The following is a 23,120-nucleotide window of genomic DNA, read 5'->3' on the forward strand; positions in this document are numbered from 1 at the left end:
CAATGAGGTATAAGAAAAAGTGGTTTTTATTTTGGACATGCTTATCTTCTGCAGACCAAATACAACCCAGAAGACCAAATCCTTCCAATGATCTTGAACAGTTGTACATAAGATTTAAAAAAAAAAAAAAAAAAGTCTGATGAAGCGTTCTGAAGAATTCCAAGCTGACAGAAAAATACCTAGCAAGCATACTGTAATAAGGATTCTGGAATAAAGATTCTGGCATCTACCCTGAAATGAGCAGATTTAGAAACAAGCCAAAATATAAGTAATACTTTAAACCAATGGAGATAAATATTATTCAATTCAACTCTACTATCTGAATTACCATTTTTATCTTTGATTTTACTTTCATCTAATCCATTCATCCGAGATTCAGGTTTAAATTCAATGTTTCCCAGTTTTAAGACAGCAGCAACAATTTGAAAAACTGACTGTGTCTCATGGTCCATAAATCCCACGATCTGCATTGCATTCTAGAAGATAGAAATCATGTTTTATTTATTACACTTTCATCTTTTGCTTCTTCCTGGTAATTTTCTCCCACTACACCCAACTTATTTTATTTTTGCAGCCAACTAAGTACTATTTATTTATTTACATTTCTATATCACTTCCATTAATAAAAACATAAACTGAAACCTTTTATAAGAACAGTACAAAATAAAATCAACAAGATAAACATTATAGCAGAAACAGAATGTAAAAGCAGCAATAAGAAAGTTGAAGATCATGGCAGTATTAACACATTATAAAAAGGTCTTGGGGTATTAAAAATGCCTTTGCCTGGAACTGAAAAGACAATACAGATGGTGCTAGGTACACCTTACTGGACAGAGTGTACCAAGATCAGGGGGCTACCACTGAAAAGCCCTGCTTCCAGTAGTCCCCCACAGCACTTCAGCATGGGAAGGCAAGTGGAACAGACCTTTAGGGTATAAACAGGAACATAAGGGAAGAGGTCTATGGATTATACCAGCTTTTAAAACTCAGGCAAGATTTTATTAGAGAGCTAAGATTCAAATTTACATATCCCAGCTGGCCCAAATGGCTTTCAGCAATCATATTATATTCACACTAGAACCTACAGGTGTTACCTAAAATAATTTTTCATTCACAGTTAAATGCGTTATTTTTTTTTTTAAAAGTGTAGATGTATACAGTATATAAGTACAGATCCCCTCTATATTCAATAAACAACATAGCAACATGTTTTCAACACAAAAATCATTAACGACAACCAAACATTCCTAAGCCGCATGCATTTATTACAATCTAATAACTCTTTTAGCGAATGTTACTTTCATTTAGTATCTGAATAAAATACATGACAATAGGAAGATGTAAAATGCAGCATCCTCAATTGATTTCCATTCTCATGGTTTTATGTTCCTGACCCATGGCATTTCCTACAGGAAATCAACCCTGACTGCTCATTGGAAGGACAGACACTGAAGCTGAAGCTCAAATACTTTGGCCACCTAATGCGAGGAGAGGACTCACTGGAAAAGACCCTGATGCTGGGAAAGACTGAAGGCAAAAGGAGAAGGGGACGGCAGAGGTGAGATGGTTAGATAGCATCACCAATGCAATGAACATGAATTTGAGTAAATTCTGGGAGACAGAGGAGGATAGGAAGGCCTGGCGTGCTGTGGTCCATGGGGTCACGAAGGGTCAGACATGACTTAACAGCAGCAACATGGCATTTCAGCATTAAGGTTCGTAAGAGGGAGATCATTGATTCTGGCTGGCTAGAAAACAGTCATAAGGAACGCTGTAAAAATAAAGGAGGTTGATAGAATCAGAGGTGGAAGGGATCCTGGAGATCATGTATGTTAATCACTGATCGATGCAAGAGTGTGCCATGTCAGTTCTACCTGCAGTTCTCAAATCTGCTTGAATGTCAAACAGGTCTCATCGTTAGCTGCAAGTATAACACTTCAAACTGAGATTAAACCAATACCGAATATAGCAGAAGGGCATGAATTCTTACCTTAACTGTCCTGAAGTTTACAGCATCATCTACTCCATTTACTTTTGCAGAGCCCAGACTCAAGTAGTTGTATCGATTGAAGTCCCTCTCCAGCTTAAGCTTTTCTGTTAAAATGAAAACAGCACATCTCTTTACTGGCAAATCCCCATTACCGCTCTTATTTAGCAGCAAGAATAGTCATTTTTCTATGTGTGGATTTAAATAAAAAGTGCACACTATACTGAAATTAGTTATGCCAACTTAAAGTAACTTATCTAGTTCGATATGCAGTTGTAATTTCAATAAATATTCTCCAAAATCGTACTTACTGAGCAAATCTTCTGATCCTCCAGACAGAATTTGATAGAAAATATGAAAATTTCTTTCACCTCTGGGCTGTTTAACAACACGGGACTTTTCCAAGAGATCTAAAATTATATTAAAATAATTATTTATCCTTTCTATAGTCTTTTTTGTAAGTCACTGTTACAATTCTAGAAGAACATTCAGAGAGGCAAGTAATGCCTGGAACAGGGATCAAACAAATGTACACTAACTTTTAATATCTAATTAATACAATGGATGTTTTGGTTATATATGTTATGTCCTGCCTTTCTCTAAGAAACTCATTAAAAAGTTCCCTATCCCACGGCTACATAACTCACAGCATCCTTGTGAGCTACAGCAGGTTCGCCTGATAGTGACTGAGTTAATGTCACCCTAGTGAACTTCATGCCATAGCAGGGAAATTTAACTTGGCATTCTAAGCCAGACTTCCTCATTCATAGCTAAAAATTATGCATGTTACTCAAACATAGCCAGAAGGCACCAGATTAGAAGACTGCTTTAACCATTATACTGTTTTCACCTTTCTCTGCATGAATTCGTCTATCTGTTAAATAAAACTTCAATTAAACTGGGCACTCAGCTATAAAATGGAGAATGCTTACTTGTGTACTGAGGAAGCCTAAAATCAAAATGAATCTCTACATACCCTACTCTAGCATGAGATAACTCAAATTAATATTAAGACATAAAAAACAATGGGTGTATTAGAATTACAGAATCACATCACAGATAAACTCATGCAATTGCACCAAAAGAGTGCTCATTAATGGCTCCAATTCAGCCTGGAGGAACGTATTTAGTGAAATACAACAGGGCTCTGTCCTGGGCTTTGTACTGCTCATCAGTTTTATCAATTACTTGGGTGAGGGAGTTGAGGGAACACTTATAAAGTTTGCAAATGGCAGAAAGCTGGGAAGGATTGCTAATACTTTAAATGAAAGAGAGAGAATTCAAAAAGTGGACTAAAATCAACAGGATGGAAAATAACGGAGAAATGTAAAGTTCCGCATCTGCGTAGGAAAAGTGTCAGGCATAAGTCAATAGGTTATGAGGCAGTTGATGAAAAGGCAAATGCTATCTCAATGTGCATTTACAGAACCATAAAGTCCAGATAACAGCAAGTAATTGTTCTACTCTACTTGACCTGGTTAGACCACATTTGAAGTACTGCATCCAGTTCTGGGTCCCACAGTTCAAAAAGGACAGCAACAAACTAGAGGAAGTTCAGAGGAAGGCTATCAAGTTGGTGAAGGGTTTGGTAGCTAAGCCCTATGGCGAATCATTAAAAAATCTGGGCAGCCTTTCTCAACCTTTTGACCCTGGAGGAACCCTTGAAATATTTTTCAGGCCTCTGGGAACCCCTGCACATTCAGGCTCAAATATAGGCCACAAGTTACAAAATTATTATATTTGTTTCATGTGTAGGCCTGTAGATTAACAGTGTTCTTAGACTAAAACTAAAGAATGAAACTTATCTCTTTAAATGTAAAGTTGCCTGAATTTGAAATAATTTTTTAAATAAATCTCCCAGGGAACCCTAGTGACCTCTCATGGAACCCTGGGGCGCCACGGGACCCTGGCTGAAAAACCCTGGTTTAGTGTATACAAAAGACAACTAAGGGAAGAGGGTAGGATCAGAATCAGTGGGTTAAAACTACAAGAAGGAGTAAGCTATACATCAAGATGAACTTCCTGACTACACAACAGGTCACACTGCCAAACAATGTGGCAAGTTCTGCTCTAGATGTCTTCAAACAGAAACTGGATGTTCATCTGTCCAAGATGGTCTCGTGAATCCTGTATTAAGTAAAAGTACCTCTACAGACCGTTTCAGCTCTAGTGGAGATATCTAATTTAATAATGTCCAAATCCTCTATAATTATCAGCATGTGAATAAATATACAGATATCAAAGCCTGTTCCAAGTATTTCTGTGGCGTTATTCTATTTCACAATAGAATTTGCCAGAATATGGTTCATTTTCATTTTGCATGTAAATAATGACATTAGATTATTTGGGAAACCCTTCAGGTTTAGCACTACAGCAGTATGTTCTTCGTTGTCACAAATAAGGTTAGGCAGGTGCAAATCTGTACCTAAATCTACATTTGTGTCTTTATCCATTCTTTTTAATTTAGATTTACTAAAAAAAATTACCCCCATAATTAGCATATTGCACAATAAGTGTAAGTTGTCTCCATCAAGCTAGTGCTTCGTGTTACACTTTACAAACATTCAGAACAAACAGAAGAACAATGAAGCGTATTAATATGTCAGTAATTTACCAGCAGCGTTTTGTCTCCATGTCACCTACTGCAATTAGCAAAGCACACACAAGCCTTTCTACAAAGCACACTCAGAATGAAAGCAGCTCTTGTTCTACAAAGCAAAACAAGCAGGACATTCAGAAGACACTATTTGGCAACCTAAAATTAAATGAAGACACTTTCAGATGTGCATTCATGTATGAAGACATGTTTTAAGGGATTCTAAGTATTTCTCAAGCAAAATATTTTAAATCTTTGAATCCACTAGCCAAAACACTGTGCAAGATTTGAGTATAGCATTATATTTTTATACCGCATTTTGACATAAGCAATACACACACACCCTAGAGAGGAAATGATAAAAAAGTTTGGAAACACCATTTTGAGGAATGCATCAAATGCACATAAACACAAACATATACACAACATGAACTGTGACATAACTACTTTATAGAATTATCACAATATCTTTACTAAAAGGAAGATGTCTAATTTTATTTTTAGATGATCCTCTCATTTCCACATCAAGACACACAAAGTAAACACATTATTGTTTAATACAATAATTATGCACAATAAATGTAACAGCCTCCTCATAGCCATGGCTGGCAGCTTGCTTTCCTATAGAGCTTGTTCGGCAATAAATGTCATATAGGGAGAGCACGTGATTTCACTATCACTCAGGTTACAGCTATTCCAGCAGCTCACCACCATCCACATTTTGCCGCTGTCTGCTATTCCACATCCTGAGGCTTCAGAAAGGGAAAAGTAGCAATCACAGCAGCAAAAATAACCAGTCGCAGCTCCTAGCAAAATTGTTATTTCTGTGATTTAAAAAAATAAGCTTTTCGTGACTTACACACCCTATAAAACCAAGTAATGATTTCCACATATCTTGCAGCATGCCAAAACACTTGTCAAACAAATAAGCAGTAACAGAGTGGATGGAGAATAGCTATGGATCTTTACTTTGGTTACCTGAGTATTTTACTTAGAATGAGCTTGACAATTAGGAGCTTTCTCAACAAACATTTAGAAAAAGCTTGGTCTCCCTAGGCTTGTAATTGTATCAGTGATGTGTTGACGGTATTACCTACATGCACTTTACCATCCATCCCCCAGAACTGCTGATTCCAAGTCATGACAGTGAGCTGTTTAGAAATTCTGTCCTATTTCAACAGATCAAAAAAGGGCTTTCCCCTTGGAGAGGGATAACTGCTGCATAAAAAATGTTACAAGGCTGAGAGTTAAACTTTTTAAATACTAGATTGGGACACCTAAATGGTGGCATGCAAACTGTATATTCACAAAGGTCATTTTAGCTTCTAAGCCAGAGGACAATCTTTGAGGAGAAATGTTATTTACAAAGACAGAGTCTTTTGAGTGGAAGGGATCAGCTCACTGTTCAGTTTAGGAACCTATTTTAAAACATCTCTGACACATGACTGTCCAGTCTATGAAGACCTCCAGTGAAGGCAAGGCAATCCCATTGCTTCTATGAGAAACTGGTTCCACTATCAAAAACTGCTCTTACTGTTACAAAGATCTTTTCCCCCAGCCTATTCTTATCTCCTGTTCTCTTAAGATGGCAAAGAACCAGTCTTAGCATTCTTCTGTGTGACACCCTTTCTAATACTTGACAGTGCTATCACATCCCTCCTTAGTCTTTGATCTCAAGGCAAAATATTCTAGTCTCTCTCATAGGAGTTTCTGCCCCTTTAAATGTCTATGCTGCCCTTCTCTGAACCTCTTCCAGTTCATCTGAATCCTTCTTAAATGGGATACCAAGAACTAGCCACAATACTTGAAGTGGGATCTGACCAATGTAAAATAAAGTGAAAACATTATTTGCTATGATTTAGAAACTACGCTTCTGTTAATGCAGGGTCAAAGTGCATTTGGCTGTTTGGCAGTCATATCACACTATTGACTTGCAAGACTTATTTTTCCACAGTGACTATTGCCAAACCAGGTATCTCCCATTCTGTACTTGTGCAATTTTTAAGATGTGTTTATTACATGTATAACTTTGCACTTCTCTGTTAAGCTACTCTCAGCCCATTTCTCTATCCCATCAAGATCATTTTGAATTCTGTTTTGGTCTTCTAGGGATCTCACCCAATTGCATCATCTGCAAATCTTGTCATTCCCTTAACCTCTTCGTATAAGTCTTCAATAAAAATGCTGAGGAATACAATGACCAGGACTTAACTTGCAGCATCATACTTGATACCCCACTCGAGTCTGTTGAGGAACTGTCAATGAGTGCTCTACATTTTTAAAACAACTATGTAGCCACTCTTCTCATGCCACCAGCCCACTCTTAAATACCTTGCCACTCAGAATGCCAAGGAGTACTCTGTCAAAAGCTTTGCTCAACATATATCATGCCTACAGCATTCCCCCAACTTACCGAGTTGCCAATAAAAACGTAATAGACTGACAATCCCCTGCTGAGTTCTGGTAATTACAACATTGTTTTCAGGGTTCTTGCAGATAAATAATTTCATGATCTGCACTTCCTAGACATAGGTGTCTGGCAGACTGCTCTGTAGTTCCTGAATTCTCCTTTGCTCTCTTTTTAAAGATAGATAGATACTGGCTGGCAAATTCTGGGAGTTGAAGTCCACACATCTGAAAATTCCCAAGGTTGAGAAATACTGCTCTAGTCAAATGACACTTCACCTGTTCTCCAGGATTTCTCAAGGACAATATATAAACATTCACCTAATTCATCTGACTTTATTGGTTTTAATTTATTCAAAGGAAATTGATAGAAACATGATCAGAAAATATATAGCTCAAATTCCAATCTTGCCCTTTCATCCTATTCTTCATCGTTGCCTGATGGAGTATCTCTTCTCAACGAAGACGGAGCCAAAGAAAGAGCTGAGTAGATCTGCTTTCTGAATTACTTGTTAGCCTTGCGCTTCACTGAAAAAATGGTGTGTTGATTTTTCTTTTTAGTTTGAGCATACCTGAAGAAACATTTTTCTTATTCTTTGCTAACATCCATTCACTCTGAACTTTAGTTTTGGCACTAAATTCACAATTTTGGTCTCCTGTATCCACATATTTTTCCTTGATGATCTGTCCCTCTTTCTACCTCCTTCATGTGTCTTTGTTTTGTTTTCACATTATCAAAAATGTTTTGTGTGTACTCATATTTGCTTCTTCCCATATATTCACTTTTCCTTTTCACTGGAACATTTGTGGTTGTGCCTTTAGTATTCCCATTTTCAGGAACTCCCATCCATCTTGAAAGGGATCCCTTTTTTCTGCCATGGCACCTTACCAATTATTGCTGTTAGTTTATGAAATCTGCTTTTTTGAAGTCCAAGACTGTCTATTAGCTTTAGTTTTCCTTAAGAACTCTAACATAACTCAAATACTTTTCCTTAATGTTCCTACTTTTTTCACTTCCTTGACTGAGTCTCCCAAGGTGGTTAGCATGAACCCAAGAACATTCTTGTGCTTTCTTCCGCCCTCTGAGGAAGAAAGTTGTCAATTTGTAATGCAACCAAATAATTCATATTTTGAAACTGGGCAACATCTTTTATTTGACATAATTATGCCTTTTAAATATAAATGAAAACTTAACTGAAATATAAAGACAGTAAGTAACAAACCAGCAAAATGCTATTTGTGACTTTTGGAGATTATCAATGAATTATGGACAAAAAACATCACTCTATTAATGGTTACACTGCAGAATTCAGTGTTGGGGATGGAATAATTTTCCTTTCCTTTCTTCAGCCACCCCCACACGTACATGTTAACGCTGCTAAATACAGCACTCTACTTTACATCATAGGAGAGAATTTTAAAACTATTTACGTGCACAGAAAGTATGCACTTAAGGATACCAGAAGGATCAGCTTTAAACATGTCCCTAGCTCAGTGATAAGAATCGAGAAGGAAATGTCCTCTCTCAAAAAATTAAACAGAAGCTGCAGAACTAAACCAGTCTTGGCAACAGTCATGGTTCTGCTATCATGTATGACAAGCCTTCCTTTCTCATATACACAATTGTTCTTTGTGCCCATCATCCTCTACCAGTCTTCCTAGTGATCTCCTCTCATATGGCTACACTATGCAAAAAAAATGCTGCCACAATACTGATGGTTTTTGTTTCATGTGTCTTTCCAATCTACTTGCCAGACAAGCAAAAGGCAGGAAGAAAAGGCCTATGTGACTGGCCCTAAACATTTGGCCAGAAACTCCCTCATGAATGCAGCAACATTGCATTACAGCATGAAAAACTGACTTCTAATGACCTTTGAGTATTGCAAAAACCCAGAGACCTGGGACTTAAAATACTTTACTTAGAAGCCTGCTATGCCCCCTTTCCACTCTGATCCCACACAGGGTTATGTGAGGGTAAGACGTACTTTAGCAGGTATTAAAACATTTTTTATTATTTATTATTTCTAATTGGTTGATTTGTGCTTGATGCTTGATTGGTTGATTGTGCTTGATTGGTTGATGTGGCATGCTTGAAAGTTTACGTTACATACTCATAGGTTGGACTGACAAGAACAGTTTGTGTGCTCGATATTATTTCACTTTTACTTAAATAATTGGACACAGTAAAGAAAAGGTAGTGTACTAGATGCATCACTGATCTGTCTCCTAAGACTGTATTTATTATTTCATTATTCCATCAAGACCTGCAGATTATTGTTACAAAGCTTAATTTGCACAACCAGGGTATATTATTTTATGTCAAGAACCCATCCTAGTCCATACATGTGCTTTTGCTTCTGTTGGCCCTTATCTGTTTTTGTTGAAAACAAACAAACAAACAAATAAACAAAAAAAGCAGTATCTGTTATTCCCTCTATAGATATACACAATAGTGCACAATGAATATCAACATTCTGAATAATCACAGTCAAGGGGATACGTTGTCTCCAGATTGATGCATCCTACCTCTAATAATTTATTCAGTAGACTTGCTTTCTGGCCATTCTATATACTGCTCACTCACATGCCTCCCAAGACTTTGATGCAAACGATTTCCTGAACTATTGTTTGCCATTAAAGTAGTCTCAGATTCTTTTCAGAGCAGTTTTGTTGTTAGGCGGGGGAAAATTAAAACAACAGTTTCCAAAAGTGAACATTTCTAGCATTGCTTTCAGAGAAAATTTCCAGAAAGTAGTTAGAAGTAGGAAACTAGATAATTACTAGATCAAGTGACTGCAGTGCATATGCTTATTTGAAACAAAGATTAGATTAGGCCTAATTCTGGTGAACCCCTAAATACGTCAGCCTTAGAAAATAAGAAATCAAACAAGGAAAACATTTACTTAGACTGTATAAAAGATTTGCAGCAGTAAAGAAACTAAGATGTGTTCCTGTACTGTCTAACTAACAGACCTACCAGTTTTTTTCAGTCACCATGTAAAGGGTCTGTGGCACTGTTACTTTCTCATTTGAACCCTAGAGAAACCTGATGGAAAACTCTTAATTTGAATTCTACAACCAGAATAAGTTCTTGACTGCCTTTGATTTGTCATTAATTACAATCAGTTTAATTTACCACTTAATGGGGCAGTTGTAGTTACGTGTGTATTTGATCACACATAGGTGTCTGATATTACCTAATACTTTCCTTACTACCCCATAATGTCTGCGTGAATGCCACAGCTACAAGCATTTTGCAAAGGAGCTGTGCCATGAGAGATCTCTTTTAGGTCCTCTACCCTATTTTTGATAGTTCAACTGTCCTTATTTTCAAATGTAGTACAAATTAAATTCACATTTGGAAAAAAAGAATGAAGGTACATCATAAGCAAAAAATAAACACCAGCTGCATGATATATTCTAACAATCCAGGAACAGCTATTTTTAACTACTTCCTTTTCTTCCATTGTGCAGGACAGACCATCCCAGCCAACCAGCCTTTTTGTGTGTGCAGGCAACTGAGTTGAAAGTTAAATACAAATGTGCAGTCTGACAAACCACAGACTTCCTTCCATGGTGCGTCTGTCATCCCAAAGGGCTACTGAGAAAAGAAAAATTGAAAACTTAGAATAGATGAATTCTGCCCCCCCAATGCTACCTTTTCTGCAGAGAATTTGAAAAGCACAGAATTGTACTGAAGAGACTTAATTCACCCTTCTAAGCAACCAATTAACTAGTCTGATGTATTTAAAGCTTTTAAATTCACACTGTAGAAAAAATAATTATACACATACACACTTTTTATAATATCGTTATTGCATGGGATCTTTTCAAGAACTGGTGAAGCTGGGGGAGAATTTTATAAAGAGAAAACAAATTTTCCACAAAAGAGCCAAAATATCTAACCACCAAATAAAAATAATTTTTAATGTGTGCATTAGAACATCTTCCCACCAACCCGTTAGGGCACTAATAGGAAAAAGGCTGAAAGATTATTTATTTTACTCTTAAATCACCTGGAACTTTCTTGCCATGCTGTGAGATGTGAAGAAAGAAAATATTTTTCTTGACTTTTAACCATGCAGAAAGGGGATAATGGCAAAGCAAAAGAAAAACATCTGTGGGGCATCTGGTCCAGCATACCACTAATTCTCATGTATTTTTCAATGTTTTGAATAAAATGAAGCTCTGTGACACAGGTGCTGTGCAGAGAGGAGGATTGAGCGATACGATCTAGCAAAAACCCTGCAGCACCGAAGAAGACTGGCATGATAACTTGTTTCCTTTAAAACTGGAATTCAGATTGGGAGACCTTCACTATCATAAATGTGGCTGGTGTGAGTACTTTTACTTGGCCATGGGTTTTGACTTCCAGGAAAGGAGAACAGATAGCAAGACATATTTTATAAGCTCAAAGGACTGTACCAGAAAATCCTACAAAGCATCTCTACTCTTGATATGGTACAGCCATAAATGTACTAATGAAATATTTTTGGATTTCCAAAATCACTAGCAAAAACAACATAATCACATTAGAAAAGAGCAGCAAAATATAAATCCTGCAAAATATCTCTAAGGATCATAAAATAGAAAAGAAATAATAGAGGTGATCAGCAATGAGAAACAACATAAACAATTCTTAGAATATTGTAATACTTTGTATCACCAATAATTACATAATAAAAGATCAGAATTAATGAAAGGACATGGCAGTGGCAGGTGATAACAGATGTTTGACTCTCTTGTTCTGTTGCAGAAGCTGAAAAAAAGTCAAGTTGTTTTCCTGGCCAAACAAACATCATACCAACCAGCAATGCTTGCTTATATTTTAGTGTTTCTAAAAGAGATACAGATGTACTTAATTACAGACTTAAATGGCCATTGGGTTGTAAATATACCCATATTGATTAGAAGGTTTCTAAATAACTATTATGTACATCATTCCATAGTTATTTTCTAGTCTATCATTATGGCACAAATTCAGCAATTCTGCTCAGACAGAATTTTGAACTTTCATAACTCTTTTTCTCTGTGCTGCTACCCTAGAAAGGTCAATGCAAACCTTCGTCATATGGTTGAAATTAATGGCTGGATGGAAGCACAGGAGGGCTAATCTGTAGCTGCCTCAAAGCTTTTTGTATCAGTAAATAAACCAGCAAGCTCTGGATAGTTTATTTTCATTACATTTATATCCATTTATATCCCATGTTTCCTTTACCACAGAAACCAAGATAAAATTTTTGTGGCTTTCCCAACCAGTTTCCAGTCAAGCAATTATTAGATCCCAGATCTGCTTCATATAGTTAGGGAGTTGACAGAGGGTATTTGAGCCATCAAGTCTAATCTCTGTTTAGATGGTTAGTTTGTTGCCACCAAATTGAGCTCAATTCCAGGTAACTATGTGGACAAATGGGTATCATCTTAATTTCTCTTCAGTAATAATTCATAGCGCTTTGAGGACAAGCCAGTAGTTTTTTTTGATCCTATCTATCTATCATCTTCTGTTTCCCTCCTCCCCCATTAACCCTTAATATCTTCAAATATAACTATTTTTTTAGTCCATCATTCACCCACATGTCCAACGTATGTGCTTGCTGATGACTGCCTCCAAGGAACAGTCTGCCTTTACCTGGTCCAGGTCTAGTCCTTCTTGCAGTCCATGATATGTTTACAGACCATCTCCAAATCCATGTTCCAAAGAGATCTATCTTCTTTCTCCTTCTCAGTGCTCAGCTTTCACAGCTGTATATTACTACCAGAAAGATCCTTTCTTTAACTATTAGCCTGAAATGTCCTTATCCTCTATAAGGATCCTTGTCATTGCCTGCTTCTTAGAATTAGTCTATTTATGTTTCTAGCGCACTGTCCATATTTATTTAAGCCCCCAAACCCAAGACTATTTACCCCCTTCACTTCTTCACCATCCAGTGTACATATTTCACTTTCCATGTTTACTTTCGCAGCCTCGTTGCAGTGAAGGAAGAAAAGATCTTATGCTGCTATCTGATCTCTGTTTTTTCTGACGTCTGTTTATTGAGCATATTTCTCTCCATGTATGACTCTATTGTTTCTAAGATCTTAAGCAAAACTCTGAGTGCAAAATTAGTGCAATGGTTCAGTAATTTGCACATTTTCTCCTTACTTACATTTCCCAACTTAAGGAAAGCATTTTTCTGGACTAGGCATAATATTTTATCTTTGACATTATTACAGGGACGAAATTCTAAGATCTCATACAAGAAATGTGTTAGCTCATCTTCACAGAAGAATATGTCCGTAGAATGATACGGATCAATTTAGTTGAACTCAAACCAACATTGAATTCATTTTGTCCATCAATATCATTCATCATACACACACACACGGGCATTTTATATTCCAGGATCCTTTTTTCCCCTTATCATCTACCAAGATTAAGAAAATAACTGGGGAAGAAGAATTTGGAATAACTGGAATTACAAAGGATAAACATCCCAGTCTTCACCTCCTTAGTCTGCTTGAATTGTGAAAAGGGGAAGCCCTTAAGAAGAGCCCTCACAGATCCAACATTTAGTTTTCTACTACTTATTCAAAGATATACTGCATTTTGTCAGTTTTCTATCCTTTTTGCTAATTACAGTTTCAAGCAATTATTTCTAACCTAATAATAGATTGTACTTCCTTTTTAACGACAAAATGGAATCCACAAAATGTGCTCTACAAATGAAACCTTTGACAGAACTTACAATTGCTAATGACTCCTCCAAGTGGATCACCTTTAAAATCAAACTCAATGTCCATATATTTTCCCTGGAAAGAGAATACAAAAAATAAGACTGAAATGGTTCCTTTGATTTACACGCCACATAGCAAGTTCAGTGTTTTGAGACATACATTTAAATGTAAAGAATATTTAATAATATTTAACCATTCTAAATTGTTTTACTTTAAATAGATCACATTGTATAAAGGATGCTCGTTTATCTCACAGCCCATATGAACGATGTCATTAAACTAGTTTTTGTAAGTAGTTTTTAAAAATCCATATTTCTAAGGGTTTCTAAGAACACTTCTGTTGTGCAGGTTTCATACAAATAGCTATACAAACACACACACATGCAGACCAATGATCTAATATGGGATAAGCAAATTGTGTGGATTTTCTTTTCTTAACCATCAGATTATAAAGGCTGTTCTTCAAAATGTTCCTTGCTTTATGGGACTGAAATATGACAGACTTCATACATTCATTACAGTTTTGTATAGGGTTATTGTTGATTTATCAGTGATAATAAGTGGGAAGCCACAAAGCCTGAAATTTTCCAAAGAGATGTTTGGATTTAAACTAAATTTAGGCGTATTGTCTTGAGCTCCTGAATGGATGGGTGGAAGGAGGAAAGAGAACAAAGAGGCAAGCAGCTGGTTCTAAAGCAATCTAGTCCAAATCTGGCTGCTTTTTGACTTGTGAAATCTAGACTTTGGGTCACATCTTTAACATAACCCCTCCATACAGGATCCATCATAGTTACCAGACCAGACAAAAGAAAAATGGTGCAAATAGTACAAAGGGGGGTTCGGTAAAACAGCCATTACCTTAACTTCCAAAATAATGGAATAAAGCCCTGTGCCACTGCTGGTCTCGGCAAATATTGCCAGTCCCTTGCTATTGTTGTTTCTGCTACCAGAAAAAAAAAAGTTTAGCCTTTCTCCTTATGATCCAATTTTTTCACTTCAGAGTTCATTTCAGACAGTTGTTCAACAGCTACTTTAAACAAGAGCAATGGGTATTACTATTTACTGTGATAACAACAATAAAGGCCACATCAGGAAAACCTATCAACAAAGCATAATGCCAATGTGGTTTCTACGGATTTTCAGAACAGCAGAGGCATGCCTTTCATGTGATCTTCAACATTTTCTACTTAAATCAGCCAGTTCAAACTTGTCACATGTTCTGTAAGTAGGACCAACAGTTGTATTTTAGGACTATTATACTGTGCTACGCTCAATTGTGTAGAGGGAAACAGCGAGTCATTTGCTATTTGATTTGGGCTTTGATCTGAACTTTGCTCAGATGGATCAGAGTTGGAGGGAGACTAACCAGCAGCAGAATGTTCAGAAACAACGATGCTGATTTGATTTAAGACAGATGCGGCCCACCTGCCGCCCTTTGCAAGCTATCAGTTCATTGTTATGAGAAAAGCCATTTGTCCCTTCCTGGCAAGCACTGGGAAAGGAAAGGGGGTGCCAGAGAGGAAGAAAAGGTGACCTGACATGTTTCTATTTCTAATGCTGCCCACTATTGGCATATAATTTGAACTCAACAGATTATTTCTTTGGAAAGGTAGCCCACAGCTACAGTACGTACAGAGCAGGAGCAGACAGACTAAGAGAGAGAGAGAGAGAAGTAGGAAAAACAAGGTAACAGACTGTCATTTCAGATAGGGGAGCTTAAGCAGGATGGCCTAGAGCCAGCCCTCGTTATTATTCTTACTGCCCTTAACTTGCTCCATTCAGTGGTCCCAATGGGCAGCGTTGCCTAAAAGGGAGGACCACAGAAAGAGGTGGCTTCTGTTGCTACCCCTTCTTTTTGCTGTTGTAACTGCTTGCAAGAGAAAGAGAAAGTGATCATACAGTAAAGAGGAAGAACAGAGCCAGAGAACATTTGGGGAGAGGGGGTGTCTCAAGAAACACCTGATGATTCTGATCTGCTTTGCTTTCTGATTTCTAACATCAGCCCTGAAAAGAGAATCTTGCATAAAACAGCAAGAAAACACTTTGCGATGACCAGGAGTGGGAACAGGTACAAATACAATGACTGTAATTTGAAAGGGTATTCTAAAGTATGTGAACTGAGTGTAAGCATGCAGGAAAGGTGACAGCCAGTGGTTTCACCCTATCTGGGCTTTCTGTTCCATTGGTTATACAGACCCTCTTGAAGGTCCTGCTGTATACCAAGATAAAGTTATAACTTAAATAAACTTAAATAAAAGCCCCTTTTTTAGGGTCAATGGGCCAATGACAGAAACAACCCTTATATCTCTATGGGACAAAAATAACATGTATGCACACATAGTCCTCAGTTAACAACCACAATTGAGACCAGCAAATCTGTCACTAAGCGGCACGGTAGTTAAGTGAGATATCACATGATCATCATTTGAGATTTCACTGCTGGCTTCTCCATTGACTCTGCTTCTTGGATGCCGGTTGTGCAGTGCACAAATGGTGATCACATGACCTTGCGATGATGCAACTGTCATGCCCTGTCTACCGCAGAGTAAAACACTGACGCTGATTCGTGTGAGAGCAGGTTCAGGTTTATTCCTTGTAGTACAGTTGCGAAAAAAGCTGAGAGTGAGTGGAGCGCGCCGGTGCGGGGTTTAAATACCCCGCGCCGGTCAGCGCCCCCTCACCCTGGGTTACGTCATCCCCCCTTTGTCCTGCATGCTGTCTTGCCGGTAGGTGAAGGGTTGCGAGGCCCCAGCTGGTGCCCCGGGATCGCCCATCATCGGTTTCCTCATTCAGCCGGTGATTGCTGTCAGCTGGGCGATCTCCGTTGCGCTTGTGCTAACAGCTTGGGTGTGCCTCGCAATCCGCTTAGCCTTTGTCTTTTCTTCTTTCTTCTTTGTGAGCTGATGGCTGCTTCCTCCGGCTAGAGTCTGTGGCTGTTGTTGTGCATGCTATGCTTATCTTGAGCCCCTTCCCCTGCTTCCTCGTTATTGTCATGTGTGCCATTGTGCTGATGTCTTCAGCTCAACGGCACTCATGACAGCAACCATCATAAATGCCTGCTGGTTGCAAAGTACCTGGATCTTGATCATGTGACCCTGGGGATGCCGCAACAGTTTTAAGTGTAAGAATCGGCTGTAAAGTTACTTTTCAGTGCCGTTGTAACTTTGAATGGTCACTGAACAGGGCAGTCATTAAGTGAGGACTATCTGTATTAAGAGCAACATAATAAATTATTGTGCCCAGTACCTGACTTTGTAAAAGTGCTCATTTTTGCCACATTCTCTCTCTACACACACACACACACACACACACACACACACACACTCATACACACTATTTCTGTCACATGGCTTTTAGACAACCAACTAAGCCAACAATAATATAAATCTAAATCTAAATTATAATTATGCAGTTAGACAGTCCTAAATTTATCCTACTATTGGTTAAGATGTGATATAGCCCTCTAGTCTCTGTGCTGGTACATTTCTCCAGAAGAATGTCCATCTCAAGCACAAAATACTTCTATGATGTATTTTCATTCACAAAGCACTTTTGTTTCAAGCCTAGTTGTTACAGGTCTTAATAAATAGATATTTTTTTCCCAGTTATATGTATTTGTCATTGTACTCAATCCATTGTCTAACCACATATATTAAACTGATTTTAAGGAATAATATATATGTATTATTTGACATGAGTCCATCACATACATTCAGCTTTCAATATTTAGGGTATACAGTTGCAGCAAGCTCTTCACTCTCTTACCCAAGATATTTCCTAGAATACCGTAACAAAAGTCCTGAAAACAGTTATCTACATCTAAGTATGACAATCTGGCTATGCCACAGTATTGGGTTAGATCCAATATTGCTCAATGAGCAGAAGGAGACCTGCATTTGCATATGGGGTCCCAGAAGAATCTGGGGAAGAACTATACACATGTAATTTCCTTAACAGAAAGACTAAGAACTAATCCATATGGAGCATTAATTCTACATTCCACAGTAGTTCTATCATTTCAGCAATACTGATTAGCCCTCTGACCCAAATTACTTGCTTGTTTTTATTTTGATACTTACAAATCTAGATGAGTTATCGTTTCTTACAGTTTTGGCATTTCCAAAGGCTGGTAGGAAGAAAAAAGAAAATTAAATATATGCCTGATTTACCAGTAAAGCTGAGCATATATTCAAAAATACAGTTATTACTTAAGACCGCGCCAAATGAGTTGGATAATTCAAAGTGAAGCAGTCATAATTTAAAGGCGTTTAATGTAAATGGAAATAAAATAAGTAGGATTTCTAGAGCTGGTGTAATGGTCTAGGTACAGCATTTTATTACAATAAATTAGAATCTCTTCAAGATATGGTAGCCTGCTCATTAATACATAGGCAGTTAACAGTTTGCCATTAGCATATTTTTACCAAAGAAAGAAGTGGATTTGGAGTGCTCAGCTTAGAGGGCCAAAGTAATTCTGTATCTGCACATATAAGTCTAGCCGAGTGTCAGAGTCACAAAGAGAGAGAGGGCATACAGATAAAGGGAGAAGCAGTGACTGGCAGTGCATTAGCAGGCCTACTAGGTTCATACTCAGGGATGCAGCCATAATCCTAGCATGGTTTTGCATGCAAATGTCTCAGTTCAAACTGCAGTAATTCCAAGTGGGAATGGGAAAGGATCCTGTCTGGAAATCTGGAAAGCAGCCACCCATCAATGCAATCAATGCTGAAAGGGATGGGTAAAAGGTCTGATTCAGAGTAAGGCAGTTTTATATGCTCATTAATGCCCCTACAGAGTTGTGCTTCTTAGATATACAATTTCGTGGGAAACTCTGACAGTGACGATGGGTAATTTCCAAATGTCATGCCCAACCACGGTACAACAGTGTATGAACAAATAGTTGATTCCCAACTTTGCTATTTCACCCAGACCATCACATTATGGAATTATGGACTGCATTTTCCCTGCAAACTAGAAAATGAGGAGGTGAATCATGAACAGCTAGAGTGAGTATATGATCATGCTTTTTCATGTAACACTAAGCCATAGTTTGGTGTGATGTCTGAACACTACCGTTCTCTAGTACACTGACCTAATTTCTGATTCACAGGGTTTTTAAAAATGATCACAGTAATCCTTCCTTCAAAAGAACTATAATTAGCCCCAAAGTGAACAAATTACCCTTATTTTTTTCCCATACCATATTCCGTGGAATTAATGTGTTAGGTTACTTCGTGCTAACTATATTAAACAGTGACCTTCTATTCTTATGTGACAAAGAAGTGTGCTGATTTTCCTGCTCATACGTGAACATTCAAATCAACTGGATATTTGAAATGTTATTTCTGCTTCACTAAATTTGGATTTTGAGACTTCCTTGGATGAAAGCACTGAAGCCAAAACACGAAGTGTATGCTGAAATAATTGCTTTAAAAATTTAATACAGTGCAGAATTCACAAGCAATAAATCATCTTCCAGTCTTCAGGCTGCATATCATTAAACATGAGGCTAAAACACTAGGACCATTTATATACGCATGCAGAATCAAATACAAATGGTCTATTATAAGAGTTTAGAGACAAATTCTTCATTTCACCATAAGTTCATTGTTTCCCTATGTTCCTCTACAGTAACTGGAATGCAAAACTCAACAATTGGTAACTTAGGCAAGCAAATACATAGGACATTTTTGTACAATAATTTCATGCAGTGGCAAAAGACAATGCAATCTAAATAAAGTTATGACTAAAGCAAAAACTGCTGCAACTTGTTCTTTAATAAAACAAAGGGGTTCAACTCTTACATGACAAATATTTGGAAACACGAAGATATATATATAACAGTGTTTTTGTTGTTGTTGTTTATTCGTTCAGTCGCTTCCGACTCTTCGTGACTTCATGGACCAGCCCACGCCAGAGCTTCCTGTCAGTCGTCAACACCCCCAGCTCCCCCAGGGACAAGTCCATCACCTCTAGAATATCATCCATCCACCTTGCCCTTGGTCGGCCCCTCTTCCTTTTGCCTTCCACTCTCCCTAGCATCAGCATCTTCTCCAGGGTGTCCTGTCTTCTCATTATGTGGCCAAAGTATTTCAGTTTTGCCTTTAATATCATTCCCTCCAGTGAGCAGTCTGGCTTTATTTCCTGGAGGATGGACTGGTTTGATCTTCTTGCAGTCCGAGGCACCCTCAGAATTTTCCTCCAACACCACAGTTCAAAGCATCGATCTTCCTTCGCTCAGCCTTCCTTATGGTCCAGCTCTCGCAGCCATATGTTACTACGGGGAAAACCATTGCTTTAACTATGCGGACCTTTGTTGTCAGTGTGATGTCTCTGCTCTTGACTATTTTATCGAGATTTGTCATTGCTCTTCTCCCAAGGATTAAGCGCCTTCTGATTTCCTGACTGCAGTCAGCATCTGCAGTAATCTTCGCACCTAGAAATACAAAGTCTTTCACTGCTTCTACATTTTCTCCCTCTATTTGACAGTTCTCAATCAAGCTGGTTGCCATAATCTTGGTTATTTTCAGGTTTAGCTGCAAGCCAGCTTTTGCACTTTCTTCTTTCACCTTCATCATAAGGCTCCTCAGTTCCTCTTCGCTTTCAGCCATCAAAGTGGTATCATCTGCATATCTGAGATTGTTAATGTTTCTTCCAGCGATTTTAACTCCAGCCTTGGATTCCTCAAGCCCAGTATGTCGCATGATGTGTTCTGCGTACAAGTTGAATAGGTAGGGTGAGAGTATACAGCCCTGCCGTACTCCTTTCCCAATCTTAAACCAATCCGTTGTTCCATGGTCTGTTCTTACTGTTGCTACTTGGTCGTTATACAGATTCCTCAGGAGGTAGACGAGATGATTTGGTATCCTCATACCGCTAAGAACTTGCCACAATTTGTTATGGTCCACACAGTCAAAGGCTTTAGAATAGTCAATAAAACAGAAATAGATGTTTTTCTGAAACTCCCTGGCTTTTTCCATTATCCAGCGGATATTGGCACTTTGGTCCCTAGTTCCTCTGCCTTTTCTAAACCCAGCTTGCACATCTGGCAATTCTCGCTCCATGAATTGCTGAAGTCTACCTTGCAGGATCTTGAGCATTACCTTACTGGTATGTGAAATGAGTGCCACTGTTTGATAGTTTGAACATTCTTTAGTGTTTCCCTTTTTTGGTATGGGGATATAAGTTGATTTTTTCCAGTCTGATGGCCATTCTTCTGTTTTCCAAATTTGCTGGCACATAGCATGCATTACCTTGACAGCTATCCCCGATATTGTTATCTTTCCTATACAGGTCTTCTGTATATTCTTGCCACCTTTTCTTGATCTCTTCTTCTTCTGATAGGTCCTTGCCATCTTTGTTTTTGATCATACCTATTTCTACCTGGAATTTACCTCCAATGTTTCTAATTTTCTGGAAGAGGTCTCTTGTCATTCCTATTCTATTGTCTTCTTCCACTTCCGCGCATTGCTTGTTTAAAAATAATTCCTCATCTCTTCTGGCTAACCTCTGGAATTTTGCATGTAATTGGGCATATCTCCCCCTATCACTGTTGCCTTTTGCTTTCCTTCTTTCTTGGGCTACTTCTAGTGTCTCAGCAGACAGCCATTTTGCCTTCTTGGTTTTCTCTTTCTTTGGGATGTATTTTGTTGCCGCCTCCTGAACAATGTTGCGGACTTCTGTCCATAGTTCTTCCGGGACCCTATCTACTAAGTCCAGTCCCTGAAATCTATTCTTCACCTCCACTGCATATTCCTTAGGAATATTAGTGAGCTCATATCTAGCTGATCTGTGGGTCTTCCCTAATCTCTTTAATCTGATCCTAAATTGTGCAAGAAGAAGTTCGTGATCTGAACTACAGTCAGCTCCAGGTCTTGTTTTTACCAACTGTATAGATGTCTGCCACCTTTGGCTGCAAAGGATGTAGTCAATCTGATTTTGGTGTTGTCCATCTGGGGAAGTCCATGTATAAAGCCATCTCTTAGGTTGTTGGAAGAGAGTGTTTGTTATGCAGAGTGAGTTGTCTTGGCAAAATTCTATCAGCCTATGTCCTGCTTCGTTTTGTTCTCCCAGGCCATGCTTACCTGTAATTCCAGGTGTCATTTGACTGCCCACCTTAGCATTCCAGTCTCCCGTGATGAAAATAACATCTCTTTTAGGCGTGTTGTCCAGTAGGTGCTGCAGATCCTCATAGAACTGCTCTACTTCAGCTTCTTCAGTATATGTGGTTGGGGCGTATATCTGGATTACTGTGATGTTAGATGGCTTGCCCTGAATTCGAATTGAGATCATTCTATCGTTTTTTGGATTGTATCCAAGCACTGCTTTAGTCACTTTACTATTAATTATGAAGGCTACTCCATTTCTTCTGTGGTCCTCTTGTCCACAGTAGTAGATCTGGTGGTCATTTGATGTGAAGTGGCCCATTCCAGTCCATTTCAGTTCACTGACGCCCAGAATGTCTATCTTTAACCTTGACATCTCACCAATAACCACATCCAGTTTGCCCTGGCTCATAGATCTTACATTCCAGGTTCCAATGGTGTGTTGATCCTTAGAACATCGGATTCGCCGTTCACCACCAGCACCGTCGGCCGCTAGCCGTCCTTTCGGCTTTGAGCTAGCTGCGTCATCACGTCTGGGGCTAGTTGAACTCATCCTCTGTTCCTCCCCAGTAGCATTTTGACCATCTTCTGACCTGGGGGTCTCATCTTCCGATGGTATACCGACATATCTCTGGTTGTACTGATCCATTTAGTTTTCACGGCAAGAATACTGGGGTGGGTTGCCATTACCTTCCCCAGGGATCGCATTTAGTCTGACCTCTCTGTCATGATCTTCCCATTTTGGGTGGCCCTTCATGGTTTAGCTCATGGCATCATTGAGGTGCTCAAGCTCCAGCACCACGACAAGGTAACGATCCTTTGCTGAAGATAACAGTGTTACTCAAATCAAAATAGAAGGGCAATAGATGTTGTGACACCATTTATTTTCCAGAGGTGAAAATTCCTGCAGCTGACATACTTTTTACCATGAATATTTCAAAGATGTACAATCTCTGCCCTGCAGTACTAGCAAGCAGGAAAGCAGTTTTCTGCACACAGTTCATTTTCATTCCCATCCAATACGGTATGGCAGCGATGGGAACGCCTTGGTATGCCCATGTAACATCTCTGCTTCCTGAGCTGCACTTGCTGCCAGTTTGCTTCTGGGTGCAATTCAAGGTGCTGGTTGCTATCTATAAAGCCCTACATGGCTACCTATAGAGCCGTACATGACATGGTTACTTGAGGGACTTCCTGTCTCCCATGGTATCTGCCTGGCCAGTTCACTCTGGCAGGGCTGGGGCGCTTCAGATTCCTTCGATTAAACAATGCCACCTATTGAGACCCCTGAAGTGGACCTTCTCTGTCA

The 23,120-nt window shown here is 38.6% G+C and overlaps 1 protein-coding gene across 3 annotated transcripts in view; it reads right to left on the bottom strand.

The window, feature by feature from the left end:
- MYO1B (myosin IB) overlaps positions 1–23,120 on the bottom strand; it is a 139,229-nt gene that overhangs the window by 41,933 nt on the left and 74,176 nt on the right. For all 3 annotated transcript variants that reach the window (XM_063318054.1, XM_063318053.1, XM_063318052.1), the window contains exons 6-10: positions 17,786–17,832; positions 13,718–13,781; positions 2,302–2,400; positions 1,994–2,097; positions 329–476 (exon numbers count right to left, since the gene is read on the bottom strand). In XM_063318054.1, the coding sequence (XP_063174124.1) occupies positions 329–476; positions 1,994–2,097; positions 2,302–2,400; positions 13,718–13,781; positions 17,786–17,832 (462 nt within the window). The remainder of the gene's footprint in view (positions 1–328; positions 477–1,993; positions 2,098–2,301; positions 2,401–13,717; positions 13,782–17,785; positions 17,833–23,120) is intronic.

Source organism: Candoia aspera, chromosome 1 (genome assembly GCF_035149785.1).
Source record: "Candoia aspera isolate rCanAsp1 chromosome 1, rCanAsp1.hap2, whole genome shotgun sequence".
Lineage (NCBI taxonomy): Eukaryota > Metazoa > Chordata > Lepidosauria > Squamata > Boidae > Candoia > Candoia aspera.